At 40.9% G+C, this 18,771-nt stretch overlaps 1 protein-coding gene across 4 annotated transcripts in view; it reads right to left on the bottom strand.

Moving 5' to 3' along the window:
* The window catches only part of PPP2R2B (protein phosphatase 2 regulatory subunit Bbeta), a gene marked incomplete at both ends in the record, with an annotated part of 453,825 nt that overhangs the window by 260,648 nt on the left and 174,406 nt on the right, over nucleotides 1-18,771 (bottom strand). The window contains one exon of one of the 4 annotated variants that reach the window (XM_079702160.1): nucleotides 1,311-1,347. The exons of the other annotated variants lie outside the window; for them this stretch is intronic. Coding sequence (XP_079558286.1) covers nucleotides 1,311-1,347 — 37 coding nt within the window. Of the gene's footprint in view, nucleotides 1-1,310; nucleotides 1,348-18,771 lie in introns of those variants that run through there. 4 annotated transcript variants of the gene reach the window in all.

Here is an 18,771-nt window from a genome sequence, read left to right as displayed (position 1 = left end):
TCTCCCTCCCTCTTGGAGGAGGTATAGAGGGCATAAATTTGGAAGCTTCAGGGAAATCCATTCAAAGTCCAGCTAGTCCTATCTCATTAAAGTACTATTACTGAGGACAAACCAAATAAAACTCAGCCCTCCAGTCAATACCATATTAGAATGCATTGAAAATGTGACTTGGATGACAGGAATGAAAGAAAAGTACATTGAAATTATAACAGACATAAACTCATTATTAAAATAAGTCAGACAGAAAAATGTAAATTTCTCTATAGCAAGGAAAGAGCTGAACTCCACATCACAAGTACCGCAAGGTATTATTTAAAAACAAACCCTGCTCTCCTATTATCTTATTTTAAAAAGCACATTAAGAAATATAACCTGTATGGAGTCTACAGAAATGTATAAAGCTAAAGTTGCATAATTCCTTTGGGACACCAATGCCTGACATAGCCTTATCCATAGACTGATGGAGAACGTGCATAAACATACATACATACATATAAATATACACATCTGCTCTTTCTTTTCTTCTCCCACTAAGTCATTAACCACCTTTTTCATTTCATTTCCCTATAATAAATATTTATTTGGAAACTCTTCTTTCCCCATTCCTTCTCTCAAAAGGAGCTCTTCTCTTCTGAATCTCTTACTCTTTTCTCCGTCTCAGAGTTCTGACCTACCTGTTACAAATTCCACCTCAAGGGAAAATCTCTGATGATTCTTTTTTCTTAAATAAAAATACATTGTTCTTTTGCACTAAATTTTATTTTCCAGGGCCCCCAAAATACAGCCAAATGTGGAGGCTATCACGCTAAAGAGTCTCCCTGTACTGTTTCAAGAAAGAAAGAAAAACAAGCCAGCAGATGTCTTCATGCTACCTCCTCCAAATCAGGTGGGACTGTTTAGGGGTTATACTGAAAGGGATTCCAGTATAGAAGCCCATATTGTCTGTCTTCGCCTGCTGACCCCAACCCTTTTATCTGTTAGAACAGTTAATATACCTGTCTGGTTCACTAGCCTATTCTACATACCTCTTAAGCATCTATAAAGTAGGGTATATTCTTATCTAGCCTAATCCCTCTCTCCTGGTAGCTTCTTGGCTAATTATTCTTTGTCTTTGCTGTGAACCAACGCATGTCATCAAAACGTGTTCTTAGAACAGTAAGTTCAGCGATGCTTCCAATTTACACTTTTTTTTCAAATGCGAATGAATGGATTTGGGACCCACAGAACAACTTTTAAGCAATGGGAACTAGTCAACCCTTCCATGTTGCTATTTAATTAACAAGAGTAGGTATAAATAATCATACTAATACCTTTGTTTCCATAGGTGCTTTCCTCTGGATAATTCATGCTTCATTACCGTGCCACTATTCTCTGTCTTGTGTTCTCCCTTGGGTTCTGTGACAAACACAGGGCTCAGATCCAGACTCCAGAAGGTAGTGAAGCTTCCAAGTTTGTTAACGTACACAGGTGCATTACACACTCCCCAGATTCCTCTCTAGCATCTTTGTGTGAGGTTGCCCCTGACCTGTCAAAGTCCAGGCTAATGAGGTGACACCACCCACACTACAAAACCTCTCTGTGCTTCAGCCTCCTCAACAGCAAGTGGGCTGCCTTCGGGTTTTGAAGAGCAGTGGTTATCAAAGCGTTGCTCTGGACCAGCAGTAGCAGCATCACCTGGGAAACCATTAGAAAGCAAACTTTCAGGCCCCATCCCAGACCTAGTAAATTAGAAACTCTGGGGGGAGGCCCAGCAATTTGTGTTTAACAAACACTTCAGGTGATTCTAATAGCATTAGAGTGGAAAACAACAGCCATCGGGCATCTAGGGAGTTTGGGGGAGGCCTGCGGTTAGGAGAGCTATCTTTATAGGAAGAGGGATCACGTGCACAGGACCAAGCTTTGAGGTAAGGCTTCATAGTGTAGTGCTAGGAGCAATGGGTAAAAAAGAGAGGTTGCTCTGATACACAGAACCACTTTTAAGCAATTGGAACTACTCAGAAATAGGAGCAAGTCATTTGACTTCTAATCATTGATTAGAAGAGGCTCCCTTTCTCTCAGAGTGCTCACAGGTATAAGATTATACTCTGGCAGAATCTACGAATAAGGCAATATAAAAAGTACTAAAAATAAAGCAAGGTTCTTTCAAAAACAACAAAATTAAGCCATAATAGGAAGCTTAATAGGAAGCTTCAACATACTACTAATATAGAAAGAGAGGTTTATAATTAATCTATTATCATTAATTTTTTAATATCTCAAAGCTATCACCTTTAAAAACTATCCTACTGATGGTGCCTAGAGTAGATAATGGATTTTTGTTTCCTAATGCTTTATTTCTTATTCAGAAAAGACCAGCAGTTGGCTTAGATTCTCATAAGATTCCATTTATTATTATATGAGATTATATTTATTATTTAAAAGGGACCAATCACCACCAGCCAGAACTGATACTACATCAAAGGTTAAGGGTGAGGTATTAACTTACTTCTCCTCTGTTTTGTAACCAAAACAACCATCTTTTGACAGTCATGATTTTGCTTCAGGATAGTTAGATAACTGAATTAATATTAATGAAAAGACAACCTAACATTATTTAGCCATTATTACATACCATGTACCTGGCAGTGTCCTGAGCACATCATATACACTGCAGTATTTAATATTCACAGCAACCTTAGGAAGTTAAGCATTGTTATCCTCATTCTAAAGAGGAGGCACCTGGGCTGATAGAGGTTCAATAACTTGCCCAAGGTCATAGAACTAGCAAGTGATGGAGTCAGGAAACAAAGCCAGTGGTTTCCAGAGTCAGGGTTCTTAATCCTTTGAGTATATCTTTTTAGTATAATCCTGGACTCTAGGGATTTGGAGGGCAGAAAGAATGTTTGGCCCAGTGCAAATAACACTTAGGGCCATTTAAGGCTTCTAGAAATACTAAAGACAACCAACAATCAAAAAACCACTTAATGAATGTTCAATCTGTGTCAGGTACTGAATTAACCATTGTACAACTACTAACTCACTTAATCCTTACAGCACCATGAAAGGTGGTTACCACTGTCATGATTTTACATATGGGTAACTATAGTTAGAGGATTTAAGTAATGAGCCAATCTTCTTGATAAAGAATACACTGCTCACATAATTAAATGTAAAGGAAGCAAAATATGTACTGAGCAGGTAAAAACCACTCAGTAAATGTAACTTCCCTTCCCTTATATTAAGTTTCCAGGGATAAGGATGGTGTCAGTGATGATTAATTCATTGTCTTTCTTACCTATCTTCTTACTTGTTCCATATGGCAGATATTTGTGAGTTAGATATCTGGGTGCTGTACACAGTCTTGAAATAGAACTAAGTTCACTGACTTCTCTACATCTTTATAATCACCAAACACTACCTCTTTGAGGCTTGCACCACTGGCTAGGATAGTGGCCCCCAAACCTGCCCATTTGGCAATAGTAACAATGAACAACCTTAGGAATAAGACATATCCCACACCCAAGCCCAACAATCAAAGGGTAACATGCCACATTGCTCTACCCAAAGAACCTTGTGCTAAGGATGTAGGTGGCCAACATCTCACAGAGAGAGTCAGCAACAATGAACACCTTTTCCCAAAACTGCAAGATTTCATCTAGTTGAGAGTTCAATGAAAGTTGATTTATTTAGTATTCTAATATCATGGGGAGAGCTCTGTTTTCAGAATCAGAGTCTCTGGACCTCAGTCATGTCTCCACCACAAACCAGCTATGTGATCATGGGCAAGCCGCTTAACTCCACTGGATCTGTTTTCTCACTGAGAAAATGAGACAAAATAAAACTTGTTCTCCAAATTTTTTGTGCATAGTAGATAAGAGTTGTGAAAATACTTTGCGGAAATATAAAACCCTGTCAGAAGTATGAGATGGGATTATTATTTTATGTAACTCATTCCTCGTCTAAAATTTGGCGGCCAATGTATCAACCTGGTTAGCCAAGTTGGTTTGCTGACAGACTAATTTGAAAGGTAAGAGGAAGAGGACTGTTTAAAACTGATAATTAGCAGCTGTAGCAAGAACACCCATGGAACTATTTGCTCAGTTGTTTTGATGGTTAAGAGGGATTCATTTCCAATGACCTTACTTCTCTATAACCTTCGCAAATCCCTAGGTCAGTGAATGTTCCTAAGAAATAGGCTGAGAAACCTTTCCATGCAAGCAAAAAGGATTATCGGCAAACCATTATGTCACTAAACATGACAGAAACAATCTTCGTAGCTCAACAAATGGGGGCTCATTATATTTTGCCAAAGACACCTTTAGATTCCTATTCAGGTTTCAAGGTGCCAAGTTATTCACCATCACATGTCTACATCAGAGCAGAAATTAGTCTATATGTAGATTGCTTGGGACAGCAGTGACAGGAGACAGGAAAAAGGGCATTTTTATGCTGTGAAAAAAAAAAAGAAACTCCATCTGGAGTTAAACCTGGAGAGATGAATAAAAGATAGTATTTTAGTACTATTGATTGTTTTTACATTTCACTGAGAGGATTCAGCCAAAAGATTCAAGAGCAAAGAGATAAACATCAAGTAAACACTGGGATTGACATATATACACTAATATGTATAAAATAGATAACTAATAAGAACCTGCTATATAAAAAATCAAGTAAACAATTTCTTTGGTGCCCTTACATTTACCTTGGACTATGGTTCCCCCTCAAGTTATCTGATAGATTAACATGGCCTTGTGATGTGACACCATCATCCTGCTTTTCCTATTATACCTCTTTTCTTAAAATATTTTGTAGTCAATACAAACAGGTAAAAGTCTAAATTCTCCCTGGGCCTGTATTTGGAAAGGTAAATTCATTTCTTTTCAAGTCACTGGTTGTAAAGCTATAAAGCTGATTGCTTGATTAGTCACTCAAACTCTGGCTTTGGATCATCTTACCAAAGTTTACCTTCAGTATACCCAAAACAGAGGTTACAGAGGTTGCTTAGATCATGGTCAATGACTGGGAAGGAAACCAAGGTTTCTCAGACATAAGACATGCCAAACTTTTCAAAGCCAAGATCATCTCATTTTCCTGCTTCTGCTTCTCTGATAAAACATACCTATGCTCTGTTACTAACAGCCACTCTGCAATACACTACACATTGAACCAGCTGTTCCCCCAAGTGCCGGCCTCTCCAGTGGGTCTGGTTGTCACTAAACCACTGATTAAACATTTTAAGACTGGCTTTGGCAAAACATGCCAGAAATTCCTTCAGGGTAATTAAAACCACCTTCTGTGTCAATAAATACAGACAGTGAGATCCTTCATGTGCAGAGGGGCTGGTGCTGACCCACGGGCTCTAGGACATTTTTTCTTAGATGGCTTTTCCTTCACTGCAATTGATTTTAACTGACTCATCCAGACCCTTCCCCAGCCCCATTATGGAATGATTGGTTGAACTCAGAGGTGTCATCTTATCCTTATTGTTTAAGCCAAGAGACAGGACCAAAGGGTCTCTGAACCTAACGGCCAAGCTCATTGCCAAAGCCCTTTCACCCAGACCTACAGGTATGAGAACTTGAATGGAATTCTTGTTACACAATGTGACAATTACTAGTGTCCACTTTTCACTACTTTTCCAGGGTTCCAACTGATTTTCATTTGAAGAATTATTAATGTGACTTCAAAGTAAAAAGAAGAACTCAGGTGAATATTTACTACATTGATATCCAGAGGCCTGTTCTTCGCACATAATAGACACTCCATGAATTATTTTTCACCCCAATAACAGCTTTATAATTTTTAGTATGTAAACAATGCATAACACTTACTGAAAACTGTCATTCATTAGAAAATATAAAGATAAATAGTAAAAATTACTAAAAGTTCCATCAGCCTGAGATAACCATCATTAATATTTTGATAACCATTCTGTTTGCCGAATTCTCACAATTCACACCTACAGGAGGAATCATACTATATATATCATGGATGTGGTGAACTTTAATATTTTGAATTGTCTTTTTTTTTTTTGCTTACTTCTCCCCTCCCCGCCTCATAACCAATGTTAATAACCCTTTATATACTTTTTTCATTTGGATGCTATCATATACCAACTCATATGGCATGACTAAGGTTTCAGTTGCTTAATCAATACTTGCTGAATGGTTAAAGAGTAAAACATAAACACATAAACAAATGAATGGATGAACGAATAAATAATGGATCATGCTCTTAATTAGCTGGTACGATTTCCAAGTGATTGCAAAAAGCACATCTTTTGACAGCACACCTGTAGCTTTAAACCCTACTGGGTATAGGAGAACCTGGCTTCAATATGTGAAGAGGGAGCCCCAAGTTCAAACTGCCACGTAAAGAATATGTGACTGGCTGCTGTCCTAACTACAGAGACATAATCAATTTACTCTCAAACTCAAATCCAGTTTAAAAACCATTTACTAAGCAACTGTACACCAAGCACTACACTGTCCTCTGTAGGATAAACTAAAGGGGTAAAGATGTGACAACTGTGTTCTGGGAATTTCTTTCCAGTTGGGGAGACAACATTCGGTCTGCCTCTTTCTGGCTGTCTGTCTGACCTTGGACTTCAGTTTTCTCATTCATGAAACCTATACATCACAGGATTGTTGTTATGATTAAACAATTCAAGGAATTCAAGAAAAATGTCATGGGAAAATCTGGATTGGAGGCAGGTCACATAGGTACCAGGGAAGGGGAAAGGGTACTTATAGGAGCAGGGAAGCAGGAATGGCCTGGGGTAGTGAGGACCCTGCACAAGCCAGCCTGCCTGGTTTGAAGATCAGCTGGGAGAGACTCAGGTAAACGAAGGGACAGGCAGTAAACTGTAAGGCTTATAAGCACAGGAGAAAATCGTGAACAGACTAATCTTCTTAAAGGGTCAAACAAAAGGCGGAAAATGTGTTTTGCCTCTTCGGCATGTGCCAACGTCTAGATTAAGGCCATCCATATGAGTGACTCAAAGGCAACCTGCTTGTCAAGTAACTGGAAAAAGAAAAGACCTGGCCTGCACAATGGGCTCACATCCAAGTTTCTTAGACTTATAGGAAAAATTCTGATCGGAAAATTTCCATCTCAAATTGTGCTGAGAAAGCTTAGGGACTGAGTAAGCATGTTGGCAGCAGAAGTACAACAAGATAATCAGACTCTTTTTGCATTTTTCACCACAGTGCACAGTTCTTCAGGTCCTGGGGAGACCTTAGCAGGTTTTTGATCTCTGATGCTGTGAGGGGTCAGAGAACCCATAAGGAAATACACCTTGTTCACAAATGGAACTGCACCCAAAACTTTCCTCCTATGTCCTATGAAGTAACCAGAGAGTTCTGACTTCCAAAGCATAGTATGTTAATTTCACCCAGGCTAATCCTACAGATCTGGAGTTGGGATTAGATATTAATCATTGCAGGAGACATCAACTGGAGGCACTGAGCTGTCCCAGTCTCTCCTGTTAAGCTCAGGGTCCCAGGGCAGCTCTTCTCCCCTGTGTCATATCTTTTCCTTTTAAACTAGAACCACTGATGAATTCCTGGAAGCCTATCCCCACGCATCTGTGCTGCCCTAATCAATACTCTTTCGCTCCATCCCGCCTGCCCTGGCCTCCCAGACAGCAGAGAAAGGAGATGAGAGGTAGATTTTAACATTACCATCTCAAATCATCGTTGAAACTTAATGTTTATAGAAGCTGTTTTAATACTTTTAGAACTCTGAGGAAGCAACTGGATCACCTACTAACCACACAAATCTTTATCCATTGAACTGTCTATCCATCCATCCATCCATCTACCCAGCCAGCCAGCCAGCCAGCCATGCATCCTTTAAATTTTATCTACTGAACACTTGGGTCACAAACTGTGTATCATTTTTCAATACTTCATAAAAGTTTAAACAAAAAAAGTCAAAGAATGTGGTCTTCTTACTGCAATACCTCCAGATAGTTCAGAGGGAGAAAAGTGCCCCAAATATTCAAGCCAAATGAACTGAGACTTCAGATGGACTCCCAGCTATAATCCCCAAAGACTGGTGAACTACAGACAGCCAACATACAGCTGACTCTGGAACAACATGGGTTTGAACTACACGGGTCCACTTAAACACGGATATTTTTTTAAATAGTAAATACTTGAGTACCACACAGTCCATGGTTTGTTGAATCCATGGATGCAGAAGAACTGGGAGTGTAGAGGGCTGACTATAAATTATACCTAATTAGCCTCTGCGTTGTTCAACGGTTGTTGGACTAAAAATCACTCATTAAAAGTGTAATCCCAGTGGTAGTTTATAAGATTTTTACTTTTCATTTCCATCAAATCATGCTCTCAATTTTTGGAGGGAAATTAGAGATGTCTGGAAATCTTGAGCCAACAATAGAGTCTAGTTTTCTCAGATTTATCTCGGTTCAAACTGCATTCAACCACATATAGTATTAACAAGAAAAAGTTAACATAGCTTTCAGAAACGTCAGGTTTGAGCCCCACAAGAGGCTAGCTCATTAAACAACCACACGGGTTGTCATGTTGGGTCAACCATTCTTTGAAATTACCTACTCACCAGTTTGAAGAAAATTAACATTTCTGGGTCACCAGGTTCCATATACTTATCTACAACTGATGCCTGGGAATCAGGAAAGTCATTTTATTTAATGTAGGTGGGCAACTAAATCCAAGAGAGCAAGCTACTTACCCATGTATTTAATAGCAGAGGCTGAGCACTGAGCTTGTTTTCCCACTAGGAAGGGTAAGAGGACCCGGGGCTTTGGGAAAGGACAAGGGCAACGGGATCAAATGAAAGCTCATTAATTATATCTTTATGACTTTTTTTTCTTATTTTCACCCCATGTACATTCTCTAGGATGAACTTAAACACTCTGAAAACGTGTGACAACATGAAGTAGAGGCAAAACACGGGCCAAACAAAAGTAGGAAAGAGCCATAGCAATTACAAAGGCACTCATTGGTACCACTTTTTTTTTTTTTTTTTTTTTTGCGGTACGCGGGCCTCTCACTGTTGTGGCCTCTCCCGTTGCGGAGCGCAGGCTCAGCGGCTATGGCTCACGGGCCCAGCCGCTCCGCGGCATGTGGGATCCTCCCGGACCGGGGCACGAACCCGTGTCCCCTGCATCCGCAGGCGGACCCTCAACCACTGCGCCACCAGGGAAGCCCCTGGTACCACTTTTTAAGAATGCAATTTATTGATCTTATCTAGAAACTTAATTGTTCGTACCATTTAACCCAGTAATCTTGACTTTAGACACTTGTTCTAAGAAAATAACCAGAGAGATGATTTAGATGCATGCAGTCATTTATCACACAAATATTACATCAAAATCCTGGAAATAATCCAAACTTCCAGCATTGAGTGATTGGTAAAACTATGGTTTAACTATAGGATGTTACAGAAGAATGCTCACAGTACTGTGTTTGGGACCAAAACAAACATAGGTATGATAATATTTTTCATATAATTCCTTTATTCATATCTCTCTCTCTCTCTCTCTCTCATACACACACACACACACACACACACACACACAGCAGCCTGGAAGAAAATACATCAAGAAATGTTTGTAATGATTATGTTCAGAGCTAAATTCGACTTTCTTTTTTACACTTTTCTTTACAGTCCCAATTTTCATCAGTGAGCAGATATTTTGTTCTCTCACAGCCTCTATTCTTTTCCTATGTAGCATTTACCAAGATTTATATTCATGTTCTTATGTTTGTGTTTAATGTGTATCTTTCCAGTAGAATGCAAGCTCTATGAGAGTAGAATATGTGTCTGTTTTCTTTTTAACTGCATATCTGGGGTTTTTGTTAGCATGGAGCCTAGTATATAACAAACATTTTTAAAGTAACCACTGAGTGAGCAGCTGTGGGGACACTACCTGGAAGATGTGTGGTGGTATATGAGGGTTCTAATGGGCATCAAACAGTCGGCTATGTCTCTAGTCTCCAGCTCATTTGCTCAATAATACACCATTTTCCTTGCTTACTTTTGCCTCCTAAGATCACACAAGACTCCACTCTCCATTAGGAATGCCTGTGCCGCTCCGCTCCACCTGTCAGAATCCCACGAAGACCCCACCTTCCCCACTGAGCCATTCCTGTTCAGGTAAGCATCCCTCTAGCACTTACCAAAATCACTCACTTGGAAGATCAACATTTTTTGAACTTTATTGGGTACCAAACACTTTTTTTGAATAGGGGTCAGCAAACAATGGTCCATGGGCCACCACCTGATTTTGCAAATAGAGTTTTGCTAGAATACAGCCATGCCCACACGCTACAGTGGCAGAGTTGAGTAGGTGGGACATAGACTGTATGGTCAGGAAAGATGAAAATATTTACTATCTGGCCCTTTACAGGACAATTTACAGACCCTGTTCTAGAGCATCTACGTACTTGTGAAAAGCGGAGATGACACCAGATTTTTATCCCATCAAGTTATTCTTAGGGCAATATGGGATCCAAAGTATATCTCCAAGAGCTTTGTAAAAAAGAAATTATTGTAATATACCTAAATCCGGTGGGGTTTTTTTGAATTTTATTTTATTTTTTATACAGCAGGTTTTTATTAGTCATCCATTTTATACATATTAGTGTATACATGTCAATCCCAATCTCCCAGTTCATCCCACCCTCACCCCCATCCCCCGCCACTTTCCCCCCTTGGTGTCCATACGTTTGTTCTCTACATCTGTGTCTCTTCTCTCTTTCTGCCCTGCAAAGCGGTTCATCTGTACCATTTTTCTAGGTTCCACATATATGCGTTAATATACAATATTTGTTTTTCTCTTTCTGACTTACTTCACCCTGTATGACGGTCTCTAGATCCATCCACGTCCTAAATCCATTCTTAAGAACATACATTTCTGTGTCAGACATACATGCATTCAAGTCCCGAGTGTGCTGACTGATGCTGGGCAGATGACACAACTTCTCTAAGCCTCAGTTTTGTCATACATTACCTCATTTCCTTAATAAACGTGTAATAAGCGCTATTTGCCAGATATTGGACTAGGAGATGGATAATAGACAACGGTGACTAAGATGGAAAAAGTCTCACCTAATTCAGCCTTAATTGTAAATACAGCTGAGGATTGCTGTGAGGATTATATGATGTACACACATGCGTGGAGGCATGTACCTATTATCATATATATACACACCAATGTAGTACACAACATATATACACGTAATATATAGTACATCATATATAGCAGGGGTCCCCAACCCCCGGACCGGTACCGGTCCTCAGCCTGTTAGGAGCCGGAAGGCACAGCAGGAGGCAGACGAGCAGGAGAGCGAGCGCAGCTACATCTGCCGCTCCCCATCGCTCACATTACCACCTGACCCATGCCCCCACCCCCGTGGAAAAACTCTCTTCCACGGAACCTGTCCCTGGTGCCAAAAAGGTTGGTGATCACTGATATATAGCGTATATAGAGTCCTTAGCTCAATTCCTGGTACACTGCGAGCACTCAGTATATGATGGCTCTTCCTCCGTATCATAATTACAACAGAATCTCTTTTAACAGACCTCTTGACTCATTGGATGAAAATATGCCTTCAATTCCCTCTGTAAAATGGGTCTCTAGCCTGCTCTACAGTCACAGCTAATTTATTAAGGTCACCTCTGGTCCACCGGCTCACTTCTGTTTCTTTTGGTTGAGAGGCACATCTACTGAGAGTCAGTTGTGTCGGCTCCCAAATCGCTTGATGCCCGTATAGTTGTCCTTTAGTTAAATATCATGGAAGGTGATGAAAAGAATGGTGTGAAAAGGCAGAGAGTGATTGTTTGATATGAAAACTAAGTTTAATGCTTTCAAAAAATGATCAAGAATTGTCAATTAAATGTGGGAGAGAGAAAAGATGGGGGACAATCATAAAAATCTAGAAGGATCAGTAGTTAAGATTGGTTCTCAAGGGTCTATACTCTCACTCAACCTCAAGGAAACCAATCTCAGACATGGTCTTTGTCATTTTGGGTGTGGTTTGTGCAAGAAAAATGTAAGTCCCAATCAGCAGTTCCATACTCAGAGACTAAGCCTTGATTCTTCAACAGGCTCTTCATCAAAATTAGGCAATGCTGTTTAAAACGGGTGTATCAGGAACTATACTCAACATTTAGTAATAACCTATAAGGGAAAAGAAGCTGAAAAACAATATATACATATCTCTGAATCACTTTTCTGTACACCTGAAACTAACACAACATTGTAAATCAACTATACTTCAATTAAAAAAAAATAAAATAGGTGTATCATTGCTATGATTCTCTGCCTTAACTTTTCCAATTTATCATCCACTATTGGTCCTAACTGCATGGAGTGAGAGGGATTCTTCTGTATTTATTAAATGCTCACATATAAACAATAACATGTTAGCCAGGGGCATGTTGCCTCAGCCGCTGCCATATTTTATAGGTAAAAAAATATAATCAGAGAGATGGCGTGACTGGTCCAAGGCCTCGGAACTAGTACTGCTGGAGGGTGGGGGGGCGGTCTTGAGCCAGGCAGGCTCTAATTCCACCATCTCAGCCCCCAGGGATAAGAGAGAGGCAAACGCAGCACAGACTCACACAGTCTGGCTTATATGATTAAGTACATTTTGAGAAGGTCAGAGCATCATCTACCCAAATGGATGGAAAGATGCTTGAGAGAAAGAACTTCTATTTCACCACACTCCCAGCACCACCACCACAGCAAGCTGGCAAGAAATCCAAAAATCAATTTTGTTGGAGTTGGTGAATTTTATTTCCTAATTTATAATAGTAGAAGTAACTGGGGCTTCCTGATTTCTAAAAGAAAAAGGTTCATGTGGGATTTACAGCCCCCTCCATGGAGCGCACAACAGCAGGGGAGACAGTCTATTGTGCCTGTCAGATCATGTCACTGAGAGCTCAGCCTCACCAATTGGCACTTGCTCTTTCCTGTCGGTGCGGCAAGTTGAGCAGTGCCCTGCTCACCAGATGGTTATTTGTTCCACCAGCCACCTTTGCTGCATCCCTGATTCACTCCAGCCCAGGACAGTCTGCAGAATTCATGCTGCAAGGCAGCTCCTGCCAACAACTTTGCCAAATGGCTCCTCTCAAAGTCATGGGCCGCCCAGACAGACTGGCTCCTCCGTCTGCAGCAGCTTTTGGCAGAGACGCTTCCCTTTCTGGCTCCACCTCTTGGCTGCACCAGAGCCTTCTTGCCAGAAGGATGATCTGACCCATCAGTACATACAGCCAGACCTGGAGTTCTGGGGCCATTTAAAGCCTACATCTGTGTCCCACAAGTTCACCCGTGACTACAACGTCAGAACACACAAAACAAACCTAGATGATCACAAATACAGGCACAGTGCATCACAGAAACTTAGAGCCAGGAAAATCTATAGAGAGCTTGCCTCCCCTCCCCCATCTTCAACCTCATTTTAGTAGATTAGGAAATCAAAGCCCAGAGAGTAAAAGTGACTAATTATGGTGGCAGGACTGGGAATAACACCCAGGTCTTCTCATGTGCATTCCAAACCACTGCTTACAATAAAGACTGCATTGCCTTCCAATTTTCCCTCTGTTCATTTTCAAATTCTTGATAAAAATTAGACCCTGTGTATTGGTATTGACTCAAAGGAGAATTTCTTTAGAAAAATGAAAAATCTTTTCTCTGCATCAACATCATGACTTTTTTTTTTTTTTTTTTTTTAAGCAGGCGTGTCTATATACTCCACAGACAGACCTGGAAGTGACTTCTCTTCTGCCACCCACAGCTGGGTGACCTTGAACAAGTAATCTCATTCTGCTTCAACTTTTCACTTAAAGGGGTATAAGGACAGTATCAACGAGAAAGATACTTTAAAGCCCAAAGTTGGTTCATGGCACATAGCAAGCCCCCCACAACTGCTAGCAATCAACATGATTCTGTATTAACACTCAAATCCACAGTGGTTTTAGTACTGTGCACATATACATAGGCATGCCAGGTATTTCTTACATTAGGAAGTTCAAGTTCATGAAGTTAAGTGACTTATCCAAGGTTACTTAGAGAATAAATGAAGGACCAGAGATTCCTTCTTGCCATTTTGCTAAGAAATGAGAACCAGTATCTCGGCTTTAAAGAAGAATGTTTGAACAAAAACATATATATATATATGCATAATCACTGCAGCATCTTATGTAATATAAAAAGCCGGAAACAATTTCCCATCCAGCCACAAGGGAACTGCTAAATAAACGGCAGTACAGTCATACCACGGGGCACTATGCAGCCATTAAAAAGAACAAGGCAGACGTAGGTGTCCTGACACAAAAAGTTCTTTCAGATATGTCATCGAATGGGCGAGAAAACAAAGCTCAAGTAAAACAAGCAGTATGCATTCAGTTATACAAACAATCCCTCCCCTAATGTGTATCTGTACATGTATATTTAAATGTATGGAAATGTATAGAAAGGTGTCTATAAGGAAGCCCACCAACTATTGACAATGGTAACTCTGGGCAAAGAAGTGGGATGGGTGTGGGGATGGAGAGTGATGCATGCTTTGCTTTATCTACTTCCATAATGCTTGAAGCTTTTCAAGTAAGAAGGCATTTATGCATTTTTTGCCTTATAAATAGACATAAAGGCAGAGAGGAACATGAATGACAACAGTACAGCAGCTGTGAACCAACAGACTGCCTAATCTGGGTGTCCTTGGCCCCAACTTGACCTCTGCAAAGTTACATGAGCAATGCTACTCTCAAGTTTCTTGTTCAGCTCTCCTCTTTGGTAAAATGCTTCCTGGTGATATTTTGTACTTAGAGATCCAGGTTTTGCCTTTCAGACCACCTGGGAGCGCTCAGCATCTTGTGCTGCAATATCTCCCATTAGAGCCATTTACAGCTTTTCCATACTCAGCACCCTTGTGCATCTGTTGAGGGTCACAGAGCTGAGCCCCCTGCATTAAGTGGAGGAGGTGGCCTGCCATTCTGTGACTACTTCGGGATCATTACTTAATGGATTCAAGCAGTGAAATCAGCCATGCATGATGGAGGAGGCTGTCAGTCGCCCAGCATGCCTAGAATACATCATCTCATAGGTAAGGTACTCTTTGGCACGCTCCTTCTGGTAGACCTCATCTTTCTCACGTTAAAATCCTGCCTGTAGAGGCCCCTCCAGACCCTTAGACTCCATGCATCTTCTTGCCCCTTCATTTCTTTTCATTTGCTGGAATCAATCAGGTCTCTCTCCTCTAAAGAACAGAACTGAGAGTCTGACTTACCCCTCTACATGGCCATCCTTTTCCATTACCCACAATGATCCTTTCTCCAAAGAAACCATTCATACTAATTAGTTGTCCATGGATTTCACAAATACATATCCTATTTTGACCACTTCCCACTATTCCCATGGTGAACTTGGAGCATAAGAATCCAAGGATTCCTGGATTTACAACAAAACTCCTAGCGGTCTTGTAAAAAGAATCTGAGCTTCCAATGGGATAGTTATGTCAGAACTGGTTTGTCAGGTCAGAGCTGATTTTCATGAGTTGCCATCAACTCTGGAGAATGGGTGCCTGGATGGCCCAGGGGGAACTTCATTGTGAGTGTCCCAGGCTGGGGGTGAGGGACATGGAGAAGGCTATAAAAACCCAGCTAATTTTCATATTTTGACTGTTCAATTCCGTAAATATTTTCCTTCTTTTCTTATTATAGATAGAGTAGAATAAATCTACAGGATTAAGTCAGCTAAGGATTCCGGCACCAACTGGGGGAATTCAGCTCCCTCCCTGTGGGAAAAAGAGGAACGCCTAGACTTGTGCACTATCTTACTGGGATGAGATGAACCGGGTGAACTGAGTAGCACTGAATGGGCACCATGGGGATGTATGCGGAGCATTGAACACAACCTGAAATTTTTTCCCTCTAAAATCCAGACAAGAAGCAGCAGGGGTGGGCAAAGAACTCTTGCCTAGAATCCAGGCAGTCATTGGTTCCAGTCTGGGTCTGCCACTTACAAGTATGTGATCTTACGCAAGTTTCTTTGCTTCTCCAAACCTTGTAATTTCTTATTCTGAAAAATGCATCTAACGCAACCGTTCCCTCAGAGTTGTTGAAGGAGATTAAATGAGTAAACACAGGAGAAACACCTAGGAAAATGCCTGGGATACAGACAGTACTCAAGAAACCTTAGCTCTCCTCCCTCATCTAAGCGTCTAAATTGGGCCCTTAGTTTCTTCGTAAATGCAAATGCTAGAATCTAGGAATGTCAGTCTACAGCTGTGCTCTTTTCATTGAGCATACCAATATTTTGACAGGACCGGCCTAATATTATTCACCCCAGGTTCATTGGTACGTTTCTGACCAGCCCTCATAAAGGGCTTGGGATGGCCCCTGGGGACCTGGATGCTAATAATGAATACTTGCTAGTGATTTTCAATGCACTCTGGTTATTATGCTTAGTAGTGGAACATTTCCTATCCCCGGAAAGGTCATTTATAATAGTATAAGGCTGCTTCTTCCCACCTTCCATTTCAGATTTTTCTGAGACTAGCAGAGAACTCAAACAGTCATCCATATGCATTGGAAATACTATTCTGATCTGACATTTGCATAAAAATACCAAAGCAACTTAAGGAACTACAGGGCAGCTCTCCATCATGACACTACGTCCCTTTATTTTTCTGATGCCTTTCCAGCACCTTCATATCAAAAGTCATTTTCAGGGCTTCCCTGGTGGCGCAGTGGTTGAGAGTCCGCCTGCCGATGCAGGGGACACGGGTTCGTGCCCCGGTCTGGGAAGATCCCACATGCCGCGGAGCGGCTGGGCCCGTGAGCCATGGCCACTGAGCCTGTGCTCCGGAGCCTGTGCTCCGCAAGGGGAGAGGCCACAACAGTGAGAGGCCCGCCTACCGCAAAAAAAAAAAAAAAAAAAAAAAAAAGTCATTTTCATGTACCTTCCTAGTTTTACTCATCATAGCTTCCCCCTTTCTTGAGCATGTGTGGGATGGATGGGGGGAGGGGAAGAAGCAGGGAATTTCACTTTCTTTTATTCTCATGCCCCTAAGAAACTGTAACGTTTCACAGATCACACAGATCTCAAGTTTGGAGACCCTACGAACTCAACTCACCCAAGACTGGCCTCTTCTTATTCTATCACATTGCTCAAAAATGGCCATATAGCATTATTGGTATAATTTAAGGGTGCGGTTAATTATGCTTACACCAAGGTATTCTGTCCTGGTACAATTTCTTTATATGGAGCCAAGATCAGCTTCCTTGTAATTTTTCACTCATTGGCTCAAATTCTGCCCTGCAATGCTCTTCTCCTAGGCATCTCATCTATTCACACGCTTTTAAGTACCTTTAATATACCCGTGACACCCCAAATTATAATCTAGTCCAGATCTTTCTTCTGAGCTTCAGACCCAGATATCCAACTGCTTACTTGAGAGTCTCACCGTGAGGCTAGATGACTCCAGTTTCAGTGGAAAGCCCCACTATGCATCCATTCTCATGGCAAAATCCTGGGAGGTCATCCTTGACACCATCTCCGTCTACTTCTCCATCTCCACCCAGTTTATCACACCAACTCAGCCCTATCCATTCTTCTCCTACAATGTATCTCGAATCCGTCAAATTCTCTCCACCTCTATTGCCGCCACCATCCTAGGGGACAGCCATGGCCTAACTATCCCCCTGCTTTTACCCCTATTCACTTCCTACCCAGCCCTCTGACCCCACCCTACATAGCAACCAGCCTGAGTTTTGAAAAAACAAACCTGATCATATTTCTCCCCGATCAAAATCCTTTAATGGCTTTCGATCCATCTTTGGATAAGGTCCAAACTCCTTAAGGCCAACAACGCTCAACATGATCCGGTCCCTAAATACCTCTCCAGTTTCTTTTTTGTAACACTTTATTACAAACATTTTCAAACAGTCAAGTTGAAAAAAAATTACAGTGAATATACATTGACCGACCACCTGGATTCTACCATTAACGTTTTATACTTGCTTTATCATCTATCTATCCATTTATCCATCCTTCTCTCCTGGTATTAATTTTTCTTGGTTTTGGTCCATTCCAAAGTAAACTGTAGGCTCCAGTCTCATTTTTGTCACTCTTCTTGTTGTTCCCTACACTCAACCCTAGGCATCTTCTCATTCTTTGAATCTGTCAGACTATTTTATATCTCTGTGCTTTGGACCTATTGCCCCTTCTACCTGAAATGTCTTCAGCTCTTGTGAATTCCTGACTCATCCTTTGGTTTTCAGCTTCAACTCTGTCTGAGAGGCAGTCACTGAACCCCCAGTCTAAATTAGATTCGCCTTTCTGCCTTACACATAATCTCAAGGCGTCTTGTGCTTTTCCTGAATATCGCTTGTCACAATTGGTAGCTATGTATTTTTTTTGCAAAATCATTTGTTTAATGTCTGTTTTCTCCACCAGCCCAAAAACTCCATGAGAACAGACACAATGTCTGTACCGGAGCATGCAGGATCATCCCCACAGAAAGTTAGTTAATAGTTGTTGAAGGAATTAAAGGGAGAAGGAATCAATAGTTACATAATAATAATATCATATTAATATAATAACAATACATGGACTAAGTGAATTTGTTCTTCTTTTAATATGTACAAGCAGTATGGGTTTTTTAAGGCCTCTAAGAGAAGATGGAACTTACTCACTGCCAGAATATAACCAGCAAGTACATTAAGGCAGATTGCCAAGTGGCAAGATCCATGGCTAGTGGCTGAGTCAAGAAAGAGCCTGTGGCGGGTCTCAGGGAC

Source organism: Hyperoodon ampullatus (assembly GCF_949752795.1).
Source record: "Hyperoodon ampullatus genome assembly, chromosome: 4".
NCBI classification, from domain to species: domain Eukaryota; kingdom Metazoa; phylum Chordata; class Mammalia; order Artiodactyla; family Ziphiidae; genus Hyperoodon; species Hyperoodon ampullatus.
This window is presented reverse-complemented; position numbering and strand designations above follow the sequence as displayed.